The 25,526-nt window shown below is 38.7% G+C and overlaps 1 protein-coding gene across 1 annotated transcript in view; it reads left to right on the top strand.

Moving 5' to 3' along the window:
- The first annotated feature begins 6,455 nt into the window (after window positions 1-6,455).
- The window catches only part of LOC115223569 (DNA polymerase epsilon subunit 4), a 60,266-nt gene continuing 41,195 nt past the window's right edge, over window positions 6,456-25,526 (top strand). The window contains exons 1-2 of the mRNA XM_029794206.2: window positions 6,456-6,690; window positions 13,625-13,709. Of these exons, the coding sequence (XP_029650066.1) occupies window positions 6,481-6,690; window positions 13,625-13,709 (295 nt within the window). The 5' untranslated portion in view covers window positions 6,456-6,480. The remainder of the gene's footprint in view (window positions 6,691-13,624; window positions 13,710-25,526) is intronic.

Raw genomic sequence — 25,526 nt, 5'->3', positions numbered from 1 at the left:
TATGGTGTCTGTGGGGTTAAGAAGCTTGCTTCACCACCGTGTGGTTTGCCGTTCCATCCTACTGTGCAACACCTTCACCAGGTGTCTTTTGCTGTAGCCTCAGGCCAAATAATGCCTTCTGAGTCGATTTCGCAGATGGAAACTGTGTAGAAGCCCAGTATATATACGTTTGTTTCCTAACCGCTTGACTACTATTGGTTTGCTTACATCTCTATAACTTAGCAATTCAGCAAAAGAGACTGACAGAATAAGTGCTGGGGCTGAATCTGTTCAACGAAAAAGATACACCAGACGGAATGCTGGATGGACTTTGAACAGAGTGTTCTAATTTCAAAGAGTATAAATAATATCCGGCAGCAGGAGTATGAGCAATGATTTCCAGAACGAAAACGAAATATTCCTCTTCCAAATCTTCGCAAGAAACTGCAGCTCTAATCTAGAATACTCGAACGAAGTGGTTTCCAAGATGGAAATAGGGATTAGTAAAGAAAGACAACTCTTGATCACAGGAAATAGTTCGTAGTTATTTCGCAATAGTTAGGTACTTTTTCATGTTTTATGTTAATTCCTTCACACATTCTATACATTAGTTCATTTTGCCTGCTTGCATGATCAGACGAAACTTTTCTACAGCCAGATGCCCCTCCTGTCACCCAACCCTTATCTGTTTCCAAGCAAGGTAATGTTTCTTCATGGCCAAACAGGTTTCTCCAAAGAACACCACTTATATGACAGTGATGCTCATTTACAACCAGAATGTCAAAATGAGGATACACACGTGCATGGAGGGCCTCAAGGGCCGAGCATTTCATGCATTAGCACTTATCCAGTTTGGTATTAATAAAAAAAAAAATACTCTTATTTTGAGTTTTACTTTTCTTTGCATCACCAAGCCTACATGTATATGACAAGCTCCTTTAAGTTTCTGTCTATCAGATCCGCTCAGGGCTTTGGTCAGCCTAGGGCTATTGTAGAAGACACTTGCCCAGAGTGCTGACCTGCAGGACTGAACCCAAGCAAACTTCTAAACTGCACAGCCACACCTGTAATGGCTATATTCCTATTTATTAAGCAAGGTGTCTAACAACCCACTCAATTCAAATCTACTCCTTTCCTTGAATGTAAACTGCTGCTACCAGACTGTATCAATGCTTCTCCATATTTCACAGATATCCGAGTTTCTTGAGATGAAGGTCAAATTCCCAGACTTGGTTGATTCTTTGACAATCTCAGTGACTGCAAGTATCGTAAACACCTGTTTCTGTTGCTTAACATGAAATGAAATGTGGAAGACAAAATGTCCAATCATGAAGTAAGTTTGGTAAAGTTCTAAATCGTCATTTCTTTTTTTAATGGCTTTAATCAAGACAAAAAGGAAATTACTGTCACTTCTTTATGTCTTGCAAGACTGTTGAGATTAATGTGGTTGCTGTTTAGTTTGAACATCTATAAGTTGATATCTGTAGGGAAGAATCTCAAAATGTAATATTTTGCAGAGGAAGCAAAGGACATTGGTAAAGTTTTACAGATCTTGTCTAATTCCACCTCAAAATTCTATCAAAAGATGCAGAACATGTCTTTTTTTTTTCATCTGGTAAATTCTTGATTGCCTTCATTGTCTGTGGGGGCCAATTCTATCTGTCTGTCTATTTTACCTTGTTTCAGTCATTAGACTGGGGCAATGTCATTTTAGTCAAATGAATCGATTCCAATACTTAGTTTTTTCCCTAAACTTGGTATTTTTTCTATTAACCTTTTTTTTTACCAAATGATTAAGTTATGGGGATGTAAACATACCAACATTTGTTATCAAGTGTTGGTTGGGGACAAACACACACAGTGCATTTTCAATTTTATAAATGGGATTTGACAAAAACTACAGGAACTTTCTATGTATGATGTAGTCTGAGAAAAAGCCTTAAACCAAATTGTAGAACTCTGGTTTTGGTAGCCACAAGGACATGAATGGGTTGTATCCTAAACTTCTAAAAGACACTGATTACCATACTTAACCTTCATTTATTCTATGATACAATTCCATCGCAGAGGAATTCCTCAGTCAATATACCCCAGCATTGTTCCTTATAAAGAAGGCAACAGTCTACATCCTGGCGATGCAGTGTTGGAGAGTCTTAAACCGGTTCTCAGCTCAATATCAGACCAGGCGAAAGTGGTGAGCTGGCAGAACCCTTAGCACACGGGGCCAAATGCTTTGCAGCATTTCATCCATCCTTCTGTTCTGAGTTTGAATTCTGTCGAGGTCGAATTTGCCTTTTATCCTTGACTTCGAACACTGAGGTCAAGGTAATTGACTTAGCCCACCCCCTTCACCGACGTTGCTGGCCTTGTTCCAAAATTTGAAAGTCTTTCACATCTGTTTTGTTTCTTGGCATAAGAGATGCACGCTCAATCCACTGGTCAGTCCATTTTAGCCATCGGTGCTTTAATACGGTGAATTATGGAAAAGGCAAGAGAATACCAAAAGAAGCTGTACATGTGTTTCATCGATTACTCCAAAAGCCTTTGACAGCATTGATCATGACAAGTTATGGAAATGTCTGGAGGAAATGGGAACACCTTCACACCTTGTCCAGCTTATTAGATCACTCTATCAAAACCAAGAGGCTATAGTATGGACACCATATGGCGACACTGAGATTGGAAAAGGCACTCGGCAAGGTTGCATCCTGTCACCAGCTGCCTTCAACATGTACGCTGAAAAGGTCATGAGGAATGCAGGCCTGGAGGATAGCAGCATTGGAGTGAGGATTGGAGGAAGAAATATTAATAACCTTCGCTATGCAGATGATACAACCCTGCTGGCGGAGAATGGTAAGGATCTGGAGGATCTTGTCCTGCTGGTCAAGAAAGAGAGTGAAAAATTTGGGCTGTACCTCGATGTTAAGAAAATGAAGATCATGTCAACATCAGCCACAACAAGCATCAGCATCCAGATCGATAATGAAGATATCGAAGTGGTTGATGATTTCATCTTCCTTGGCTCCAAAATAAATCGAGATGGTGACTGCACTCCAGAAATAAGACAGCAGACAATACTAGGCAGAGAGGCAATGGTCAGCATGAGCAGGGTCTGGAAGAGTAGAGACATCAGACTCGCTACCGAATGCAGATTGGTGAATGCAATTGTCTTTCCAATAGCAACATATGGATGCGAGACCTGGACACTAAAGAAAGCTGACCAGAAGAGAATTAATGCATTTGAGCTTTGGTGTTGGAGAAGACTTTTACGGATTCCATGGACAGCGAGGCTCACCAATGGAGAAGTTCTTAAGCAGATAAGGCCGAAAATGTCGCTAGAAGCTGGGATCACCAAGCGTAGATTGGCATATTTCGGTCATATTATGCGGAGAAGATCCCTGGAGAAGGACATCATGCTCGGAATGGTCAGTGGCAAGAGAGGAAGAGGCCGACCAAGAACCCGCTGGCTTGACACCATCAGGAGTGATACCGGAATGGACATGGCCAATCTGAAGGAAGCGGCCCAGAATAGAACTGACTGGAGGACACTGATCCAACGAGTGACCGAGAGTCGACTTCGACTGAGCAGATAGAGATAAAGAGCTTTATATGGCATGGTCAGTGGCTTAATTAATTCTTGTATCATATCTTAATGAGATCATCATTAAATTTTGAAAGAACATCTCTATATCCATTCTTATGTCTGTGCCTCATACAAAAGACTTACCAAAATAAGACACGAGGATTCAGATAATACAGTTCTATATTTAAGAGATGAGGAATTATGTACATTATTTACATTTGACGGATATTTGTCCTCATCCTGTTTGTCGTTAACCTGATGAAGGCTGGATGATAAATCAGCTGAAATGTTGTGTTAACAACAAACATGATGAGGACCAATATCCGTCAAATGTAAATAATGAGAATTCAGGTTTATTAATGTAAAGTACTGAGAAAGTCTGCCCTGATGCAGTTAGACGTTCGTTATTTTTTTCTTCATTATCATTAGCATCATTTTAAAGTCCAATTTTTTACGTTTGCCTGAGTCGCACAAGGAATTTCTTGAGATGGATTTTCTGTGGCTGGATGCCTTTCCTGTTGGCAACTCTTGCCTATTTGCAAGCAAGGTATTATATCTTATCGAGCCTCAGGGCTGGGCATGATTTTCACAAAACTTTAGGAACACTGCTTGTTTACAACTATAGAACGATGTCAAGATGACAGAAACACAAAACAATTCTCCTCCAACACACATATACGATGCGCTTCTTTCAGTTTCCATCAACCAAAGCCACTTATGAAATTTTGGTTAGCCCAAGGCCATAGTAGCAATCGCTTGATTAAGGTACCACACAGTGTTTGGGTATTTTAAATTGGTAAGTTGTTGATATTTAACCCCCAGCAAGTTAGCCTGATGAAGCTTTCCAATGATCAAAGCTGTTGCCGTCGTGACCATCATGTCTTCACACTGTGTATCCAGGACTATATTTTTCAATGTGTCCTTCGAAGGATAATATAATATAATGAAATTATTGTATACAGTGCTCAGGTGCACCACAACTTGTCAAAGTGCGTATAAAGCATATGCAGTAATGTACAAATGTCTGGAAAGCGAACAGTGTATGAGTCAGATACATGCTTGCGTGTGTAAGAAATAGGATCACGCTTGGTCGTATCGTGTAGGAAATACGATTGCACGCGGTTCTACTCTTAACGAATTATCCAAAGCCATAAAATACATACAAACGATAATAGAACATAAGTGAATTGACACAAGTCTTCTGTTGGTAGATAAATATTATTTATTTTACATATTTTACAATCATGTGGATTCTAAGAGTTCGTAAGCGTTAGCATGTTTTGTGTCTGTGTGTTCGGGTGGTGTGAAGCATACCCAAAGGTACTGTGCATAGAATTAAGAATGGCATTTAGTTTACTGTTCATAGGGCAAGATGCTGGAATCTACTCGAGAGGCTTTCAGTGTTTGTATAGATTAGCGTAGCAACAGGTAGTAGCAGAGACAATCGCATATCTCTAAGTTGAGCAGCAGAGGCTTAAGTTAGTTCTCAAAAGAACTGGAACCCAAGACCTAAGTGTCTGTGAAACCCTGCTTTATATACTGTTCGGTTGGCTCACCGAACTCCAGAAAATGGAATTTTAACCGAAAGTCTTGATTGGCTGACTTGCAATTATGGCGCGAAATAAGTCGAGACAATTCGCGTCACGTGTCCATCAGTGGCGCGGACTTCGTAGGGACCCTCGTGTCACATGTCAAACAGTGGCGCGAAATAAGTCAAGACAATTCGCATCACGTGTTCATCAGTGGCGCGGACTTCGTAGGGACCCTCGTGTCACATGTCAAACAGTGGCGCGAAACACGTAGAGACCAATCGTGTCACCTGTCAGCCAATCAAGTTAGTGTTTAGAACAAGAACAAGTTGACCAAAGATGGTTGTAACCTCAAACGATATCATTTCTGCCTTGCCCTTCACACAGTCAAGATATTAACAATCGCTATGGTCATATTCCAAAAAAGGCTGAAATTGCCACGCTACACGTGTGTATAGAGGGGAGAAAGATCAGGTGTAGTGTTGGCGAATCTCAGAAAGCATGGAAGTTTTGAAGGATGCAGTGCTCCGACAACTCACAACTGATGCCGGCAGTTTGTTCCATGCTTCAGCAACTCTTGGAGTGAAAAAAATGTTTCCTAAAGTCATGGGAGTTGTGCTGTTTTCTGACTTTGTAAACATGTCCACGAGTGTTAGACAGGTGGAGTTTGAAAAGGTGCTCAGAGTTATTGTTTGTAAGATGGTTAATGATTTTATGGGTGTCTGCCAAGTCAGCTGCCAGACGTCGGTGTTTCAATGTATCCATGCCCAGGGAAGTAAGGCGTTCAGGATATGGCAAATGCCTGATGGAGGCTATTCTCTTGGTTGCACGTCGCTGAATGGCTTCCAGACGATTAATATCCTGGGCAAGATAGGGGTTCCAGACCGGTGATGCAAATTCCAGGTGAGGTCGCACCATAGCTATATAAAGCCTCAGTTAGATAGCCGGAGAGCGGCTCACAAAGGCTGTTTGGCTGTGGTTTCTAGCAGATTCCGTAGGTGCCTTCGAAGTCCTTGAAGTCAATTACTACGAAAATATAAAAAAAATAAATTGCTTCAAATAAAACCCTTATTCGATGAATGAAAGGAATAATTATTTCTTGCCAGTATATTAATGATCCGAATATTTTGTGAATATGTTGAGTATTTATATATTTATAGTTTCAATTTATTTTTTGTCTAAATATAAATCTTTAAAAAAAGTAGCTAAGTAATTAATTTACGACAGAGAAATCTGAAGAAAGATTTCTAAGAAATATAATTTTGAAGAAAAGTTGTACTTTTCGTACCTTTCATATTTTCTTTACATCAATTTTATATAAAACATTTAAAAGGGAGGAGTTTCGTTTCGTTGTCTCCGTTCTCACTTTTTAATTGTCTTTCTAAAAAAATGGCGGGAGAAACTCCTGACGATCCAAATGGAAACGAAAATAGCGAAAAAGAATTAAGGAAAGACGACAGCGACCAGACGGAGACGAACGGTGTTACCTCGGACAAATTGGTGAAATTACCAATTAGTAGGATTCGTAAAATCATCAAACTCGATCCAGACGTGTCACTTGCGAGTCAGGAAGCGATGGTAGCATTAACGAAAGCCACTGTAAGTCCTGAAACCAAATGTCTATTTTCTGTTTGTTTATCTCATGTTTGCCTTCTTCGTGATAGGCAGAGAGTGTCCGTAGTCATTCTAGAATATCTTCTTCTCACTTACATTATACCTACTCGAAGCAGATGGACGTAGCTAATAATCGACAATAGGCAACGACGAGTAAATTTCTACTTTTTTTTATAAATATTTCATTAGGAAGTAATATATTAATTAGGCTTTACTTATGTTTTACGGGCTTATTATAATTTGTTGATTGTAACTTCGAAGTTTTAATGACTATTATACTCGTCGGACATGTTATCGTCCCACGGTGCATCTTATTGGACATGTTTGCCTTAAATGAACTCTGTTCATATAACAATAATAATTCTATGTTGTTTTTAAAGATTTAAAACATTTTAATACAGTCACTCATATATATATATATATATATATATATATATATATATATATTGATAGCAACGGTAAGACAACAAAAGAATGAAAGAGACCTCAATATTATGTAAATAGAGGAATTTATCTGTAAATGCAATATGTGACAATTATTCGGTAGCCAAGATAAAACTCCGAGTTTCGGATGCCGGGGTGGAAATCCACGCCGCCATCTCTTCAGTTATACGGCCTTGCATTTTTTCCGATGGCCGGATAACTGAAGAGATAGCGGCGTGGATTTCCACCCCGGCATCCGAAACTCGGAGTTTTATCATGGCTACCGAATAATTGTCACATATTACATTTATATAAATATATATATAAACATGTAAGCACACAGATGCAAAATAAGGTGGAGAAAAACCCAGTTTTATTGTTGAAAAAGACTCCCCAAACCGTTAATCAGAGTTCAGTAAGATAGTCTGTGTATATATATATATATTATATATATATATATATATATATATATACATATAAAGTTAATCCAAACAAGAAAACACAAAAAAAAACACAACAACGCGAGGACGTGGAACAAATATAGTATTATTGGACGCTCAGGAAAGAAGGAGGGTTTAACGTTTCGAGCGGAGCTCTTCGTCGTAAACATAGGAGAAGGGAAGATAGAGGGAAAAAATCGCCAACGGTACACACGAGGTCACATTATATATATATATATATAATATATATATATATATATATAATATATATATATATATATAAGAGAGAGAATGAGGAAAATAAACAGATAAAATTCCTTGGGTTTGATATACGGAATATATATATATTTATACATGTAACTAAAGAAAAAGCAAAAACTGAAAGATTTTCAGAAGATTAACATTCAAGGATAAATATATGATTATATGTTAATAGGGTAAACTTAGATTACATAGTCTCAAAGAATTAGAGGGGAGAAGGTTTGGTGTGACAGCTGTTCCTGGTTGCTCGGAGTTACTTCATAATGTTGCCAAATGTAGTTCACCAAAAATCTGCAACCAGTTGTGGAAGCAAACAAACCCTGGAAAAAATCCAGCCTCCTTCTTCAGGGTGGAGAGGTAGGAATCTACTCACTTGGATTCCCCTTAGAGCCGCTTTTCACCCTGCTGACTTGGTCCTTGGTAAAGATTTTGGAGTGTAAGTCCACATCCTTTGAACACTGCTAAGTGTTTTCTATATGGAGATTCATCCAATTCCATAACTCTCTCTCTCTCTCTCTCTCTCTCTCTCTCTCTCTCTCTCAATATATATATATATAATAATTGATGAAGATAGATTGAGCATTAGTCTTTATGACAGTCGTTTTAACCCCTCCTGAACCTGTCCATTATGGATTGGATATTGTGCATCTGTACAGTTTGTGTCCCATCAAGTACCTGCAGCAAGAGGTACTGTAGAAACCTTGCCAAATCAGAACCTGGCACAGCTCCCAGGATATTATCCATTTTCAGTCAGACTGTCCAACCCATGCCAGCATGGAAAGCAGCTGTTAAATAGATATATCGTCAGTGGATCATATATCTGAAAAAGAGGCACACTCTAACGTCAGAGTAGTAAATGTCTGGTTGTAGAGTGACCAGTGGAGGCAAAACCATTGGTCACTCTTTGACTGGACAGAGATTTAACTTTATGTAAATATATTTGCATGCGTGCACTCGCATGCATTGGGGGAAAATACTCAATGGTGCATAGTTTATTCGTGATGTTTGTGGTTCATTACTCTGGAGGTTCCGAGGTTGCTCTCAGACAGCAGCAAGAAACTGGATTCCCACCTGTTTGAATAAGAACCAGCAAATGGGAGAACCCCCAGAGTAGCAGACCAAACTATTGCAGGAAGGCAAAGTTTGTTGTAAGAAAGCAAGAGGAGATACGTGCAATAAAATCTGTTGGATATCTGTAAACAGATGACTCCTGGTATAAAAAAAAGGGGGGACAGCAACTTAGCATTAGTTCCTTCAGTTTCATTTACAAGTTATGAGTGGTCAGTCATAGAAGGATTGAACTAGGTTTTTGTGATCAGTAAAAATTTGGGGAGGTATTACCACTGCTGGCAACAAGGGTCTCTCCTCCTTCAGAGTGAAGGACAGATTGTACGATGTTTGTTTTAGGACCGTGCTGCTGCTGCTGCATGGTTGTGAGATGTGGACCTTGAATGGCGAAGACTTCCGAAGACCACAAAGCAATGAGACCATTTGATGTCAGTGGTGGGCATGAAGTACAGAGTAGAGATGAGATGAGAGAAAAACTGGGTATAAAAGGAATTCAAATGTAGTGTACAAGGGGGGAAGGTGGAACGAGTAAAGTGGGGGGGGGTGTAATGCATATGGAGGCTGACCACATAAAAGTGCTTGTGCAGTGCCACATAAAAGCATCGTTCACACTGTGTGGGCTCCCAGTTGTAGAGACCATGCCAAAGCAGACAAGTCCCCAGTTTGCCACCCCTGGTCAAACTGTCCAACCCATGCCAGCATGGACAATGGACATTAATTTATGATGATGATTTACTTCACAAAGACATCAATTACCTTTTAGATTTACATTTGTCTGTTAGTCACCAACAGCCCAACCATACAGCCAGGTGTGTTAGCTTACAGTATCACTAAGTGTGACCTGGCATGTGGGTTTGTGTGTGTGTACATATATACAGGCGTCTATCTTTAGCATATTAGGAGTCCACTTTGGTGGTCATTCCTCTTAATTTGTATGTACATACAGATATATATATATATATATATATATATATATATATATGTATATATACTAGCAGTAATACCTGTTGTTGATTGGGTAATTACGTTTACTGTTTCTCAGGAGCCACATTCAAAATATTATTATATGTATAATTTACTCCTCCTGTATGTGTGTATTTTTATAAGAGAAAAACATGTAATATTTAAAGTAGAAAGAAGATCCATTTCATACACGACCTTCTGTTTGTTATATGACAAGAATGAGTTGTATGTGATGTCTTGCAAACAACTTGTACATGCAAGTGCTACCAGTCAAAAGCTCCGTATACCGGAAGCCAGCAAGTGTATGGGGTCATCAGGAGAGAATGTGCGCCATTTCGGGGCCTACCTCTCGACGGCATCAATGCGCACCGGCCCCCCTCACTGATTTGAGGCCCCGCTTACTAGATCAGCTGGTTATAAAGTTAAACTCAATATCTTTCTAGCCATCGCTCATCGTCTCTTTTTAACCAAATCTAGTGGCTAGCCTTCTCCACTGTAGATTGGATATCAGTCATGGTGGTATTGACTTTACGATCTACATCCGACTTCGATAGGAAAATGTTCCGCTTTCCAGCCTGCGTCTTCACATTCCTCGAGGAGGTTTTCATAACGGTTCAATTTTCGAGCCTGAGCGGCGTCCATATTATCTTCATGAGGAACCGTTAGCTTGACTAGATTTACAACTTTCTTTCTTTCACACCACATCAAAATAGCTGGTTTTTTCGAAACTGGGATGGGAAAGAAAACCTGGCACCCAGGTAAATCTGCAGTTACCTCCCAATAGCTGTTCCACTTTTCATTTCTCTCAGGAAGTTGCATGATCTTCTTGAAACGGATCCGCTGACCTGGTCGCACGAAGGTAATGAAATCTCTTGATGGTACTTTCAACGGTTTTTCCTCAGTGTTGTTGAGATGAATTTGGTTCTTTATAGCATTGAAGATAACCTTAAGGACCAAGTTGTGCCTCCATGTATATCTGTTCAATGCTAATGAACAGTTGGAAAGAATATGTTTTAGTTTACCGACCTTTCCACATTTGCAGATGTTATTCTCTGAGACGTTCCATCTTACTAGATTCGTAGTATTTATTAATAAAGTAATGGCAATTATATAACACATACAACTGCTTACGATAATAGAGATGCTGTATAATTTCTTCTATGTTCATAAGGTTTGGTTTACAATCCTTATCATCATCATCATCGTTTAACATCTGTTTCCCATGCTGGCATGAGTTGGACGGTTTGACTGAGGTCTGGTGGGCCAGTGGCGGCACCAGGTTCCAGTCTGATCTGGCAATGTCTCTACAGCTAGATGTCCTTCCTAACGTCAACCATTTCGAGAATGCAGTGGGTGCTTTTTACGTACCACTGGCACAGGTACTGGTATTGGCCACGTTCAGGTGGTGCTTTTTATGTGCCACTGGCATGGGAGCCAGTCAGGGGGTACTATTGAAAAAAAATATATCACCAAAGAAAAGATGTAATCTCCAGAAATTGGTATGCAAGGAACAAAGACGGTGTCGTCTTTACTACAACCAGTGAGAATATTTGTCTCAGTGCAGTTCCTCATAGGTTTGTGGTGCAATTAGTGTTGCACCATTGCATAATCTTTGAGACAAATAAGGCAATAGCATAATAGGAGATATAGAAAAAGCATAATAGCTTCCCTTGAACCATTTACTTTCATTTTGGAGGACAAACACACAAACGGACAGAATCTCTGTTTTATATATATATTTTCCTCAGATTAATAGATAAGCATTTCACACATACATACATAGAGGCATTTTTTTAACAGGCACAACTTAAGAGTCTCCTTTAGTTGTGCACCTAACATAAAAAGCATTTTAACAAGCCCCTACAAAACAAAGGAGGAGGCAGGTTGCTCTTGCAGGGTATACAATAACTTTCCAGTAGGTGGCTGAAGGAGTCATCTATGAAGCTATGGTGACACCTAGACCTACTGTTTTGCCAACGGACCATCCAACAGCAATAATAGCACAAGAGACAATGATTGTAGCAGATTGACCAGCTCTTACACTAGTACAGTCACCACAGCCAGAAATGATAACCAGTCTGGGACCAGCGACTGAGAGGAGGTAACCGGCAACCCCAGTACTACTGCCACAGATGATGAACAAACCATTATCATCGACACTGATGGAGTGACTGGCCCCACACCATATGTTACCCCCAGTACAATCGTCACAGCAGAGATGATGACCAGTCTGGGACCAGCAACGTAGAGGAGGTAACTGGCGACCCCAGTTCCAGCATCACAGATGATGACCAAATAGTTATCTTCAACACTGATGAAGTGGCTGCCCCTGAACCATATGCTGAAGGCGGCGAGTTGGCAGAAGCGTTAGCACGCTGGGCGAAATGCGTAGCCATATTTCGTCTGCCGTTACGTTCTAGGTTCAAATTCCGCCGAGGTTGACTTTGCCTTTCATCCTTTTGGGGTCGATAAATAAAGTACCAGTTACGCACTGGGGTCGATATAATCGACTTAATCCGTTTGTCAGTCTTTGTTTGTCCTCTCTGTGTTTAGCCCCTTGTGGGTAGTAAAGAAATACATATGTTGCCACCAGCCACACTCAGACTAATGCTGGAAGCATCAATGCCAGCCATTTGACCAAAAACAATAACCACAACGATAACACTGCTGGTTCATTGTGCCATAACGACAATGTCAGCAACAGGGCCTACCAACAACATCCCGAGGCCCAGGGCCTACCAGAGATATACCAGGAGTGCAGATATAGCCACCTGCCAAGTTTATAAATATATCAGGTCAGCCAGTACAGAAACAATGTTTCTGCAACCACCTGTCATCCTTCAGAATCCCAGAAAGACGTTTTATTGACAATATATATATATATATATATATATATATATATATATATATATATATATATTGTCAACAAAACGTCTTTCTGGGATATATATGTATATACACACACACACACACAGACACACACCAACTTAGTGTTTCCAGCTAAGACATTCATCTCCTTACTCCAGTGTTCACACATAGCTGAATGTTGCTGTCAGTTGAGTCTGGGATGTTTTTTTTTCTTTAAAAATATTTGCTCATTAATGTTTACATGAAGAGGATGTTGCAAGTAATTTAATGAGGAAAACAGAACGTTTATAAAATTTGGGGGTCTCTCTAGAGATTGTTTGAATAAGAAAATTTAACTTTTGTTGAACCATGTATATAATATAGATAGAAATATGAAAAGAAGGTGTGTGTGTGTGTGTGTGTGTATATATATATATATATATATATATATATAGGTAAAAACGGTAAGATAACAAAAGAAAGAAAGAGACCTCAATATTATGTAAATAGAAGAAATTTATCTGTAAAATAATATGTGACAATTATTCGGTGGCCAAGATAAAACTCTGAGTTTCGGATGCCGAAGAAGAGATGGTGGTGTGGATTTCCACCTTGGCATCCGAAACTCAGAGTTTTATCTTGGCCACCGAATAATTGTCACATATTATTTTACAGATATATATATATATATATTGGCAGTTTTTAAAAAAATTAAATGATTATTTTATTGTTAATTTATGTTATTATTTTTCATTTCTTTCTTGAATATGTAAGTAAACTTTTAAGGAGATTTCAGTCTCTGATGTGCTGTGACCTTGTTGTACATTGTATCAAGTCACCAAATGTGAGTTGAAAAATGTTTGAGTTCAGCAGAGAATTAAAAGAATTAATGGTGAAATGGTTTGTTTCTGTTTTAGGAATTGTTTGTTCAATACTTGTCTCGAGAAGCAGCAATTTATACATTCCAGGGAAAACGGAAAACTTTACAACGGAAAGATTTAGGTAAGAAGTTTTTGTCCTGAGTAATTTTTTTCTTTTAGTTATTCATAATCTTAGAAAAATAAAAGACCTTCAAATTGATGTTCATCTTAGAAATTGGTCTGGGCAACCCATCCAATGCTGGAAGCTGATTTAAATGATGCTGGTCATGTATGGTCAGCTACAGGTGTGTTCAAGGTATCAAGCATTAGGATAAGTATCACTTGGTTGTACTTGAAGTTTCTGTCGAGTTGGTGCCTCTGGGCGAATTCAAAACAATTGTTGGTGAAATTCTCAATTTATTACTATTTACTTTACCAATTTCATGCAATTGACCAGACTATTTGATGTTGTTATACACCACTGATCACAATGCACTTAGCATCATTTTAGCTTTCGAATACTGCCACCCCACTGGTCAGGTGAGCAGGTCAACATTTTCCCCTGATTGGAGGGGTATTTCAACATAGGGTGACTCCATTTACAACTGAATGGACTGAGACAATATGAAATGAAGGGTTTTGCTCAAGAACACACTGTGGCACCCAGTCTGGGAATCAAACCCACAATCTAGCAATTGTGAGTGCAACACCCTAACCACTACGCCGTGTGCATTGCCTATATTTATCAATAGGGTGGCAAGCTGGCAGAATTGTTAGCACACCGGACGAAATGCTTAGCGGTATTTCGTCTGCCGTTACATTCTGAGTTCAAATTCCACAGAGGTCGACTTTGCTTTTCATCCTTTCGGGGTTGATTAAATAAGTACCAGTTATGCACTGGGGTCAATGTAATTGACTTAATCCCTTTGTCTGTCCTTCTTTGTCCCCTCTGTGTTTAGCCCCCTGTGGGCAATAAAGAAATATATATTAATATAGGGAGGGTGAAAGAGAAAAGCAACCAAATAAGACCATTTCTCTTCCTTTGCAAATTCTCCATTGCCTTCCTCAAATCATTCCAGAAGCCATGAAGGACAACAATGTCTTCTAATTCTACGCCCTGCTTCTGGTTGGCTGCAAGAAATTCCTAATGTCTCTTCTATTCTATATTGTAAAATATTTCGTTTAAACAGGCAAAAGCTTGGCATCTGGCCCCTGTGTATTCTCCTACAGCCTCAAAGCTAATCAAAGCTTCTTTATGTGTGGATTTGGTAGACCAAAACTGAAAGCAGCCTCTGTGTGTGTGTGTGTGTGTGTGTGTGTGTGTCATTGTTTGAACATCCACTTTGCCCTGCTTTCGTGGGTCAGACAGAATTTGTTGAGGCAGATTTTTCTATAGCTGGATGCGCTTTCTGTTGCCAACCCTCACTTGCTTCCAGATAAGATGATATTTCCCCTCCATGGCCAGACATGTTTTCATGGAAGACTGGAAATAAAGGACACCGCATGCATAATGGTGACACTTGTTTACAACTATTACACTACATCAAGACAAAGTAACACACACACACTCATTTCCTGCGGGTATGAGAAAAGCACCCTGTACACACTGTAAAGTGGATGGCATTTGGAAGGGAATCAAACTGTAGAAACTACTAAGGCAGACATTGAAGCTTAACAAGCCCCTGGGGCTCCCTGCATCTTGTCAAACTGATCAACCCATGCCAGCATAGAAAACAGGCTTTAAATGATGGCTTCTTTCTGTTTCCATGTACCAAGTCCATTCATGAAGCTTTGATTGATCTGGGTCTATTGTAGAAGATAATTGCCCAAGGTGTCATGTAGTGGAACTGAACCCGAAACCATTTGGTTGGGAAGCTGACTTCTTATCCATAGAACCACACCTGCCCCTATCATCACCATCATTGTTTAATGTCCATCTTCCATGCACGCATGGGTAGGACGGTTGATAGGAGCTGGCCAGGTAGGAAAATTACCCTAGGCTACTGTCTCTTTTGGTGGGGTTTTTATGGCTGGATGCCCTTCCTAACACTAACCATTCTGCAGAGTGGACCCAGTACTTTTTATGTGGCACTGATACAGGCAAGGTTAGTTTTGGCAAGGTTTTGACAGCTGTATGCCCTTCCAAATGCCAACCACTTGTGAACTGGGTACTTTTTGCATGACACTAACACTGGCAGGGTCACTATGTAAAATATATATTTGTGCATAGTTGTGGGTGTGGGTTTGTTTTGACATCCTGTGGTAATTGTAAATGAGATCACACCATTCTCCCTGGATGGGATGCCAGTCCATTGCAGGGTTGCTCGTTTGCAGCTGAGCAAAGTTTTGCTCAAGCACACAACACACCTTCCCAGTCCAGGCATCGGATCCTTGATCTTGTGATTGTGAGGGCAACACACTTAATCACTAGACCACATGACTTCTTCATTTCCAATGATGGTGCCAAAGTTCAGACCTGACAGATCTTCAGAAAACAAACACTATCAAGGCGGTGCTCCAGCATGGCCACAGTCTGATGACTGAAGCAAGTAAAAGAGAATATTACTTTTTAATAATAACAATTTGATCTTTCTAGACTATTGACTTTGTTATGGCTTTGTTAATTTAGAGACATTAAACAAAATGTAAATTTAAATCCTGGTGAAGAGAAGAGAACATTAGCTTAAGGGCATAGAGTAATGTAATCTGATCTTGGCAGATATGGATGATGGCTTTCTTCATGCTTATTAGATTAGTGATAAGGAAATGTCTATATTCATGTATAATGATATAAGTAGGTTTAAAAACCATTATCATAATGACTCTGAGAGAGAATTACCCATCCACAATCAGCCAATAGCAATCAGTTTCAACTCTGATTTTCCTCACTCATTAAGATAATTATTTACATCTCTCTGTGTATTCATTATTGTAGATTGTTAACGTATTAAGTGTGACAAGCCATGATTGTGGCCCGGATAGATGCATTTAATTTATAGGCATCTGCTGGGGGATGGGTCTAATGTCACTCGAATGCTCTGATTCCCCCCTCCCCCCGCAAATGCAAGAGGACTAATAGTCGAACTAGTGACTTTTCAGATGATGTAAAACTTGCCACCATTTTATACTAAGAAGATATTTTGACTATTTTTTGGTTTTTTATGTGTTAATGGTAGTCTCATTTTCATAAGATGTGCTCAGCAGTCCATGCTATGTGAGTGCAAATCCCAGGGCTTTATGGGTTAATACTGTGAGGATCATTGTTGTACATCACTGTAAGGATTCTCGTAATGTCTGGCAAGTATGGAGATAGTTAGGCTTCACTGAAATTTAATTAACCTCTGTACTTAACAAGAAAACCTGGTCAGACGCTTACAGCAAATCTTGATGAACAAATCAAAGCAGAACCGGAATACTGGGCAATGGCAGGGACTTTCTCTGTTGACAGAATGTGGATTGGCTTTTCGAAGATATGAGGAAACCTTCAGCTCACCAAATAACGGAAACTTTCTCAGTTTGCTGGAATTGATTGCCAAATTTGACCCCCTTCTTATGTACCCACATAAATCAGTATAGAAATAAAGGATCTGGCCATTCCAAAGCTATATGTGAAGAGGTTATCCAGCTAATGGCTAAAAAAGGTCTTGAAGGAATCAAAGAAGCAGGATATCGATTGATCCAACGCCTGATGTTTCCAATGTTGATCAGTTCATTGTAATTGTTAGATATGTTTCTCCCCTTGGTGGGATCCCAGTTGAATTATTTTTGACATTTATTGAACTGAAGAATCACACAGGGGAAGCAAAATGGCCAAAGTGATAACTGAACTTCTTTGAAGAAATTGAAATTGATTTCAGTAATTGCAGGGGTCAGTCATGTGACAATGCAGCTAAAATGGCTGGAAAGTATAATGGCGATCAACAGAAAATTTTGGAAAAGAATAAGTTTGCAAAATTTATTCCCTGGGCTGGCTACTTGCTTAACATCTGGATTTTCACTTCATCTTAGTTATTTTATCTCCTTCATGGATTAAAGGATTATACCAGTTTTTTGGACACTTAACATTTTTCTCAAGACTCTTCTTAATTTTTTTTTCATTTCTTTTTACCATTGATAAGTATTTTTAGTAATTTTTCTGATTTCTCTTCATAGACTGCAAGCATTTTCAATTTATAGTTTAGACTGTTCCTCTTTGTTAAAAAAATGTTTCCCACCCAGACATGCTTTTTGTTAGATACTTGCATTCACATCCCATTTACTTCATGAATCCCTTTGTTCCCTAACACACACACACACACTTTCACACCACCAGCATCACTATACTTCCACACTTGCACACCCCTATACACATACAAACACTACCCCCACAAACCCACTTCTAGACACAAATACACTCTAACATCTGTATACTTGCTTCTTCCCACCCTCCTTAACTAAAATATGCAAATAAAGACATCTTGGATATTCTTCAAGGTTTTATGGCATATAATCTTGAATAGAATTGCTGTTTCCATCTTTGTGGTTATTTCTTTTCTCATATAAAAACAGTCTGAAAATATATTGAAAACATATTTTATTTAAAAAACAATTATCATTTTAAAAATACAATATTTACAAAAAAAATTAGTCATTGTAAATATGTCTCTCGATCTTTTTCATGTTAATATATTTTCAATCAACTTGTTTCAGGCAATTAGTTTTTTTTAATATCTTTTGATTTGTTTTTCTGTGAATATCTTTATGAAATGATTTGCTTTTCACCCAAAATGTTTTTGGACCAACGAATTTACCAAATCCCAGACATTTACATACACCTCTCTGCACTCCTTGAACAATACACAGACCATTATAGTTTTCACATGCTAAACCAAGCCGTATTTAACAACCAAGACATCACAATGTACAAATCCCGAAACTCTTTCAATCGTGGAGAGCTGTTAACATCTTTAAAATATATTCTGTATTCTCTGGCGTACAAGTCAACATAGTATTTAGTGTAAAGATGGTGTGTAAACATTCAACCATCGTTTCTATCTTTCCAAATCCAGCAGCATTTCACAGGCAATGTTTGGTCGTCCAAAGTTGTCTTGACGTACAAGATGACTTACTTTTTTAGCTGTAAATTTTGGTCTGAAAAATTCGACTTGTGTGCCAGAAAATACAGTATGTCCTACCACAGGTGGCTTCCCCCAGTTAGAATAATTAGTGAATCTGCCATACTGCCCTGTATGGCTTTCTGTAAGAGGGATGTCTCCCTCATCTTCAATCCGCTATTGATCCTCCTCTCAATCTATCAACTGCACCAAGAAGCATTTGATGAACTTCTTCTTTGTCTCACTCTCGCCATTCTTTCTTTGTTTCTCCCATCGTCCCTTCTTTCTGTGTCTCTTCTTTCTAGAATTCCTCCAAACCGTCTCACAACGTCATTCTTCCAGAACGCTTCTCTACAGGATTGCCTCCCTTGCCTTTCCTTTTTTAAACTTCCCATTTCGAGTTGAAATCACGCAAAATACCGGCGACGCCCAGCAGGCTTTCAGAGGAACACGTTAACCCTTTTGACATCAACCTGTCTCACCGCCCCCTCCCCCTTCCAGTCCTGTGATACAGATTCACTGTTTTAGAATGGTCCAAACTAAAACCTTCCACCAATTAATTAATTAATTCTTCATTGATTGGAACTGAGGCAGATTATTTCAACGAAATTAATTGAAACAAAAAGGTTGAGAAAGTATTTCTCTGGATTCAGACTTCTTCATTTATTTGATTTGCTCTTGAACCTCCCTTTGGAAACTTGTATCAATTATTTTTAGCATTTTAAATAGATATTCTGTCTGTTTGTCCCTTTACCGTAAAAGTGAAATGATCAAATGGATAAAGTATTGAGCTGTAATCTCTTCAGTTCAACCCCCACCAATTCCCAGTGTGTTGTCGTGTATTTTGTGCAGTACCCAGAATTCTTGTGCCTCAGTCCATCTATTCAGTTGCTAAGAATATTTGTCAGATCTTCCAGAGATGTTACTGAAGATAGGCAACTGTTTTATATTCGAGAGAATTGCCTAATTTGCTTTCACCATGAAAGGAAAGGTTTTTAAAAGCTCACCGAGACACGTATAGTTTATATTTTAGAATTGTTTATTTTGAATAAACTATTAACAGTATCGTATTGCCCAAAACTGAACCGTTCTTTGTGTTATATTCCTGGAATAAAGTCCATTAGTTTATGTGTGGTCTTACTTTAAGTGGTGTTAGGTTTTACTGAATTCTTTAGTTTCCTCTTTGAATATGTTTTACCTGCAGCTGTTGAAGATGAATTTTAATTGTTGAGCTCTCTAGACTTGGAGGTTATAGAATGGCCACAAGCACACCCCCTACTCTCAGACTATAAATAAAAATAAAATAAAATAACAAAAGAATAGGAAGGTATTTCCTGTAGAAGCTGTTAAAGATGTTAAGCTTCACTTAATTTATTTTCTCCTGTCTCTCCCAGGGAGGACTGAGCAATGAGGGATCTCCCCCCCAATTTGGTGATAATCTCTGTCCCAACATTTTTTTCAGGTCAGACTCTCCACATTTGCTAGATCCTCCTCAACAGTTCCAACAAGGTCTTGTCTGGTTTACCTCACCTTCTACACTTCCATCCGTGGCTTCCACTTAAGAGAAGCTCTCACTAATCTCTTTGTGGATATGCATAGCACAAGGCCATGCATTTTCTGGTGAAGGCATCCAGTAGTTTACCCACCCGGGACCATTCCATGACTTCCTTCGTTCATGATGAAGTTGTGCCAAGAAATTCTTTGTAAGTCCCAAAGCAACATCATTGGAAGGCATCAAGAGTTTCCCATGTCTTACTGCCACTGCTGCACTGAGTGGCAAATATCGGCAAAGTTTGGTGCCTTGGTTGATCAAGGAATTGGACCAAACGGGTTTCAAGTGTAGGAAGACAACTACAGCTTTGTCAAGTCTCTTCACTACATCACTTTCTGAGTTTTTATCATTAGTGATATTCAAACAATGGCCTGAGCCCAAGTAATATGAATGAATCAATGATTTCCAGTGTCTGACACTGGTTGCTGCTGTGCCTCCCCAATAATGATTGCTTTCGTGTTTTTCATTGCTGATCCCAAGAATTACTGTTGCTGAGAGTCTGGCAGTCATCATGTCTTGTATTACCATTTATGTTCTTCTTAGGACTGTCATGTCATTGATGAAATCAAGGTCTGAGAGTTTACCATGTCTCCACTTAATACTGTCCCTTCATCACCACCACCATCTTATGATGAAATTTATTACTTCCAGGAATAAGAAAAGGGGACCATACACATCCCTAATTCACTCCTCTTGAGTCTCTCTCTGTTCCTATCTTTCTGACTCAGCAGCATGTTCTCTGAATCATATGATGTTGATGTAATGGCTGGCCACTCCTTTACAGCTCACTGGTCTTCCATAAAGATTTCTTGTGCATTCTGTCAAAGACCTTTTCTCAATGAAGTCCTCCAAGAGTGGCATTTGCAAGAATTGATCACCCAGTTTGATAATGTTGCATAACTTGATGATTTGTTTAATACATGAACTTCTGCTCCTGCATCCTGCCTGTTCCCCTCATAAATACTCATCAAAAATCTTCATCAGGTGGTAAGGACACTAAAGAACACTGTTATTCCATGCCATTTGTTGCAGTTGCTTAGAACTCCCTTCTTGAGCAAGGTTGTTATCACTCTCTCACCCCACACCTCAATGGCTTCCTCTTTGTTTCATATTAAACTACAAAGATGGCCAAACTATTCTCTGGTGACATCTCCTCTTTGTTTATCCTCAGTCCCTCATTCATCTTGTCTAATCCCGTTGCCTTGTTCTTCAGGTGACTTCCTCAATTTTGATCTCATCATCAATCATTGATGATCTGCCAAAGGGTATCAAGTCTCTCTCAGCTGAAGTTAAAAGAGTTCAGCTATGTCTGTCTGGTTGGTTCTTCACTCATTACTAATGATCAGCATCATCATCCTTTAACATCCGTTTTTCCATGCTGGCATGGATTGGACAGTTTGACCAGAGCTAGCAAGTTGGAGAGCTGCACCAGGTTCCAGTTTCATTTGGCTTGGTTTCTACAACTGGATGCCCTTCCTAATGCCAACCACTTTACAGTGTGGACTGGGTGCTTTTTAAGTGGCACCAGCACCAGTGGGGTCGCATAAAAAACACCCGTGCTAATAATGCCATGTGAAAAGTACCTTTGCTGGTACTTATGTAACAAGCACCTGTACTGGTGCCACATAAAATGCACCTGTGCTGTAATTAACCTCAATTGCTACACACAAACCACTTCTCTCTCCTGTTGGCCCCAAGTGTCATTTCACTTCACTGCTTTTTCTGGTTTCCTCTTTGCCCTTCTCCGTGGGGCCATATCCTATTGTGCTTCCTGCATCTTTTCTTTACTTTTATTATTAAGATGTCAGTAATTGGTGTTCCTTCTGGGGTCCCCCCCCCCATCAGTCATGTTCCATGAGACTGTGGGGAATCCCTTGTTGTTGGATCTTATCTCTTCTGCTTACTTCATCAACTCCTCATATTATGACCTGTTGGAAACGAGTCCACTGTGGCTCAATGACCAGACACTCCTAGATTTGAAACAAGGATTGTTGCCCTACTTTGGGAAGTAACTTCATCTGAGAAGCTGTGTTGACATTTAATAGTTGATGATGATGATGATGATGACATCAGAGAAGAATCATATTTATTCCTCTTTTTTTTTTCTCTATCATGCAATAGTGTTTGTGTATAAAGTGACCAGCTATTGTTTGTATTCCAGATTTGCTCACTGATAGTTTGTCTCACTGTATCAATGACAAGACTTTGATAGTTAATAACATATATAGTATTACAAAGAGGTAAATATTTGGGAGTGTGTGTGCTTCAAATGGTTAATAGAAGTCTGTGTTACAATGCAAACTGTTTTGAATATTTTCTACTTCATGCATCTCCTATATATGTACCCATTCACTCAAACATATCTTGAGACTAATGAGAGTGATATATATATATATATATATATATAGATATATATACATACACACACATACATACATATTATATCCATCCATCATTGTTTTAATTTCCACTTTTCCATACTTGTATAAATAATAAAATTACTTTATTTTAAAAGTTTGAAGAACACAATCCCTCACAAAAAATTTCATATTATGAGCTGCTGTTTTCAAGAAATTAAATTAAATTGTTCAAAATCATAATTATGTATCACATCTCTCATGTCCTCGTTCATATCTCTCCTCTTGTCTCTCTCTCTCTGTCTCTCAGATAGACTATTGCTATATTTATGACACCAGATTAAGGCTGACATCATCTTCATCATCATCATTTAACGTCCTTTTTTCCATGCTGGCATGAGTCGGATGGTTGGACTGAAAACTGGTAATCTGATTTGGCACAATTTCTACAGCTGGATGCCCTTCCTAATGATGCCAGTCACTCCAAGAGTCTAGTGGGTGCCTCTTACATGCCACCAGCACAGGTGCCACTTACAGAACACAGTGTCAGCCACCACTACAATCTCACTTGCTTTCACAGGTCTTCTCAAAGCATGGTAGATCGCCAAAGCTCTTCATCACTTGTCACTGCTTTGATGCAGCCCAACATTCAAGCAGTGCTTTTTATGTGCCACCATCACAGGTGCCAGTTTCACAACACTGGCATCACCCACGACCATGATCTCACTTGGCCTGAAACATGCTTTTTTAATCATGCCAGTCGTGCCATACCACCATTGAACTTTTATTGTCCTGCAGGCTACTTTTAAGTTATTTTCATTGAGCTCCTTTTTGTTTCAATTCTGCAAATTACTTGTCCCTCATTCTGTACTAAACTCTTTCTGTATCTGTTCAATTACCAATATTTGTTTGCAGACAAGAACAACAATGCTATGAGGCCAGTGGAGCCTAACCAATGCCAAACATTCCTTGTCCCCACACATACAGCTTGTGAATGTCCCTTGTACTTTTGGATTTTTTTTGTATCTGCATTCCTGATATATATATATATATATATACTAGCATTAAAGACCCGTCGTTGCCGGGTCATAGTGCTAGTGCATGTATATATGTGTACATATTACATGTACATCTATATATATATACATCTACACATAAAATGCAAAATACAAAGTTATATCTTGATATCACTAGTGATAACAATACTCAAAATATATAACAGACTGGAATTGTTAGCTCTTCTTTTTTCTCTACATTGTATACTTTATAGACAATAGTCTTTTCTTTAATTTAATTTTTTATTATCCATCTGGACTATTCCATTTCTGCACGCTAATTTTATTGTTAATTTATTCCCATTCATGTGAAACCACTTATTCAAGTTCAAATCCTTGATGCAATTTTATACCAATTGCTATTTTTACTTTTGTTATGTTACGATTATATTATACTTTAGTTTGATTTTAATTATTACTTACTACATATAATTCAATTATCTGACATAAAATAGAGAAATATTTTTGTTTCACTTTTAACACGTAATACTGAAATAGTGGAGAAGATATGATATTGCTATGGGCTCGCTCTAGGCAAAAAGTTGAACATTTTTTTGCCCATGAAACTACATGGACCCTAAGTAAGGCATGTGTAAAATTTGAATGAAATTGGTTGTGCAGTTCTCAAGTTTTAGGGCATCGTAGTGGAGAAGATATGATATTGGTGTGGGCTTGCCCTAGGCAAAAAGTTAAAATGAAATTGGTTGTGTAGTTCTCAAGTTTTAGGGATTCACACAGACAGACAGCAGACAGACACACATTCTCAGTTTTATATATATATATATAGATAGATATATATATATATATATAGATAGATAGATAGATATATGGATAGATAGATATATGGATAGATAGATAGGGGGAGAGAGAGAGAGGGGCAAGGCAGGAAGGAAGGAAAAAGATTTTTATATATTTATATATATATATTACAGAGATATATTTGCATAGCAAGTGACTTGATCTGAGATCGTGTGCTGAAACAAGCCATTTAAAAACACACAAAAAACATTAGGTTCACTTCAACATTTAAATTTAATTTGTCAGAATATTTTTGTCGCTTTGAAACCACAACCTGTTCACTGACAAAATTCCATGCTGTTGTATGTATGCAGATATATATATATATATCTTCTTTGTTTCTGTCTGTCTGTCTCATATGTGTAAAGGAATGTGGACACAGAAAACAAAAGTCCAAGGGACATTCACAAGCTGTATCTGGGGGAGTAAGGAATGTTTGAGAGATGACAATTAAATGACAAATATTTCTTTTATTTATTTTCCCCAATTTTTTGTTCTCTAAAGTTTTCTGGAGGTGGCCGTTATTGTCTCTTATCATCGATGGACAATGAAACAGCAATGCTTTGGAGATGAAATGTTAAGTTTTGGCAATGTTGCTCAGAGCAACCCAGAGGCATTTTCTTTTTCTTTCAAAAGCAAAAAGAGATATTAAATTATCCAGTGAAACACTGCACAGAAATGTTTCAGGTATTTTGGTGTCACAGCTTCTCATATTGTCAGACCATCCCTTGAGCTGCCCTTCTTTCGTCCTACTTGCTTGTGGTGACATCATTGTAGGGTGTACATTGGGAATGGAGTGGGAGGAAACTAGGAATTTGGACATGGGATCTAGAAGCAGTGGGGAGAGGGGCTAAAGGGAAAAGTGAGAGGAAGGGTTAGGTAGGAGGTGTGGGCGACAAAGCTAGCTGCACCCAGAGAAGTTATTTAAATAGAACAGCCATAGAAAATTCTTGATTTAGAACAACCTAATTATTTATTTATGCCTGTAGTAGTAGTAGTATCACACATACAGAGTTATGAAGTCAGTTCATAAAACCATCAACTCCCACTTTGGGCAGTTTTCATCTTCGATTTGTAATTAATCTGATCATAGATTTTGCTATA

This window comes from Octopus sinensis, linkage group LG23 (assembly GCF_006345805.1).
Source record: "Octopus sinensis linkage group LG23, ASM634580v1, whole genome shotgun sequence".
NCBI lineage: Eukaryota > Metazoa > Mollusca > Cephalopoda > Octopoda > Octopodidae > Octopus > Octopus sinensis.
The sequence above is the reverse complement of the archived record's forward strand: the minus strand, read 5'-3'. Positions and strand labels throughout refer to the sequence as shown.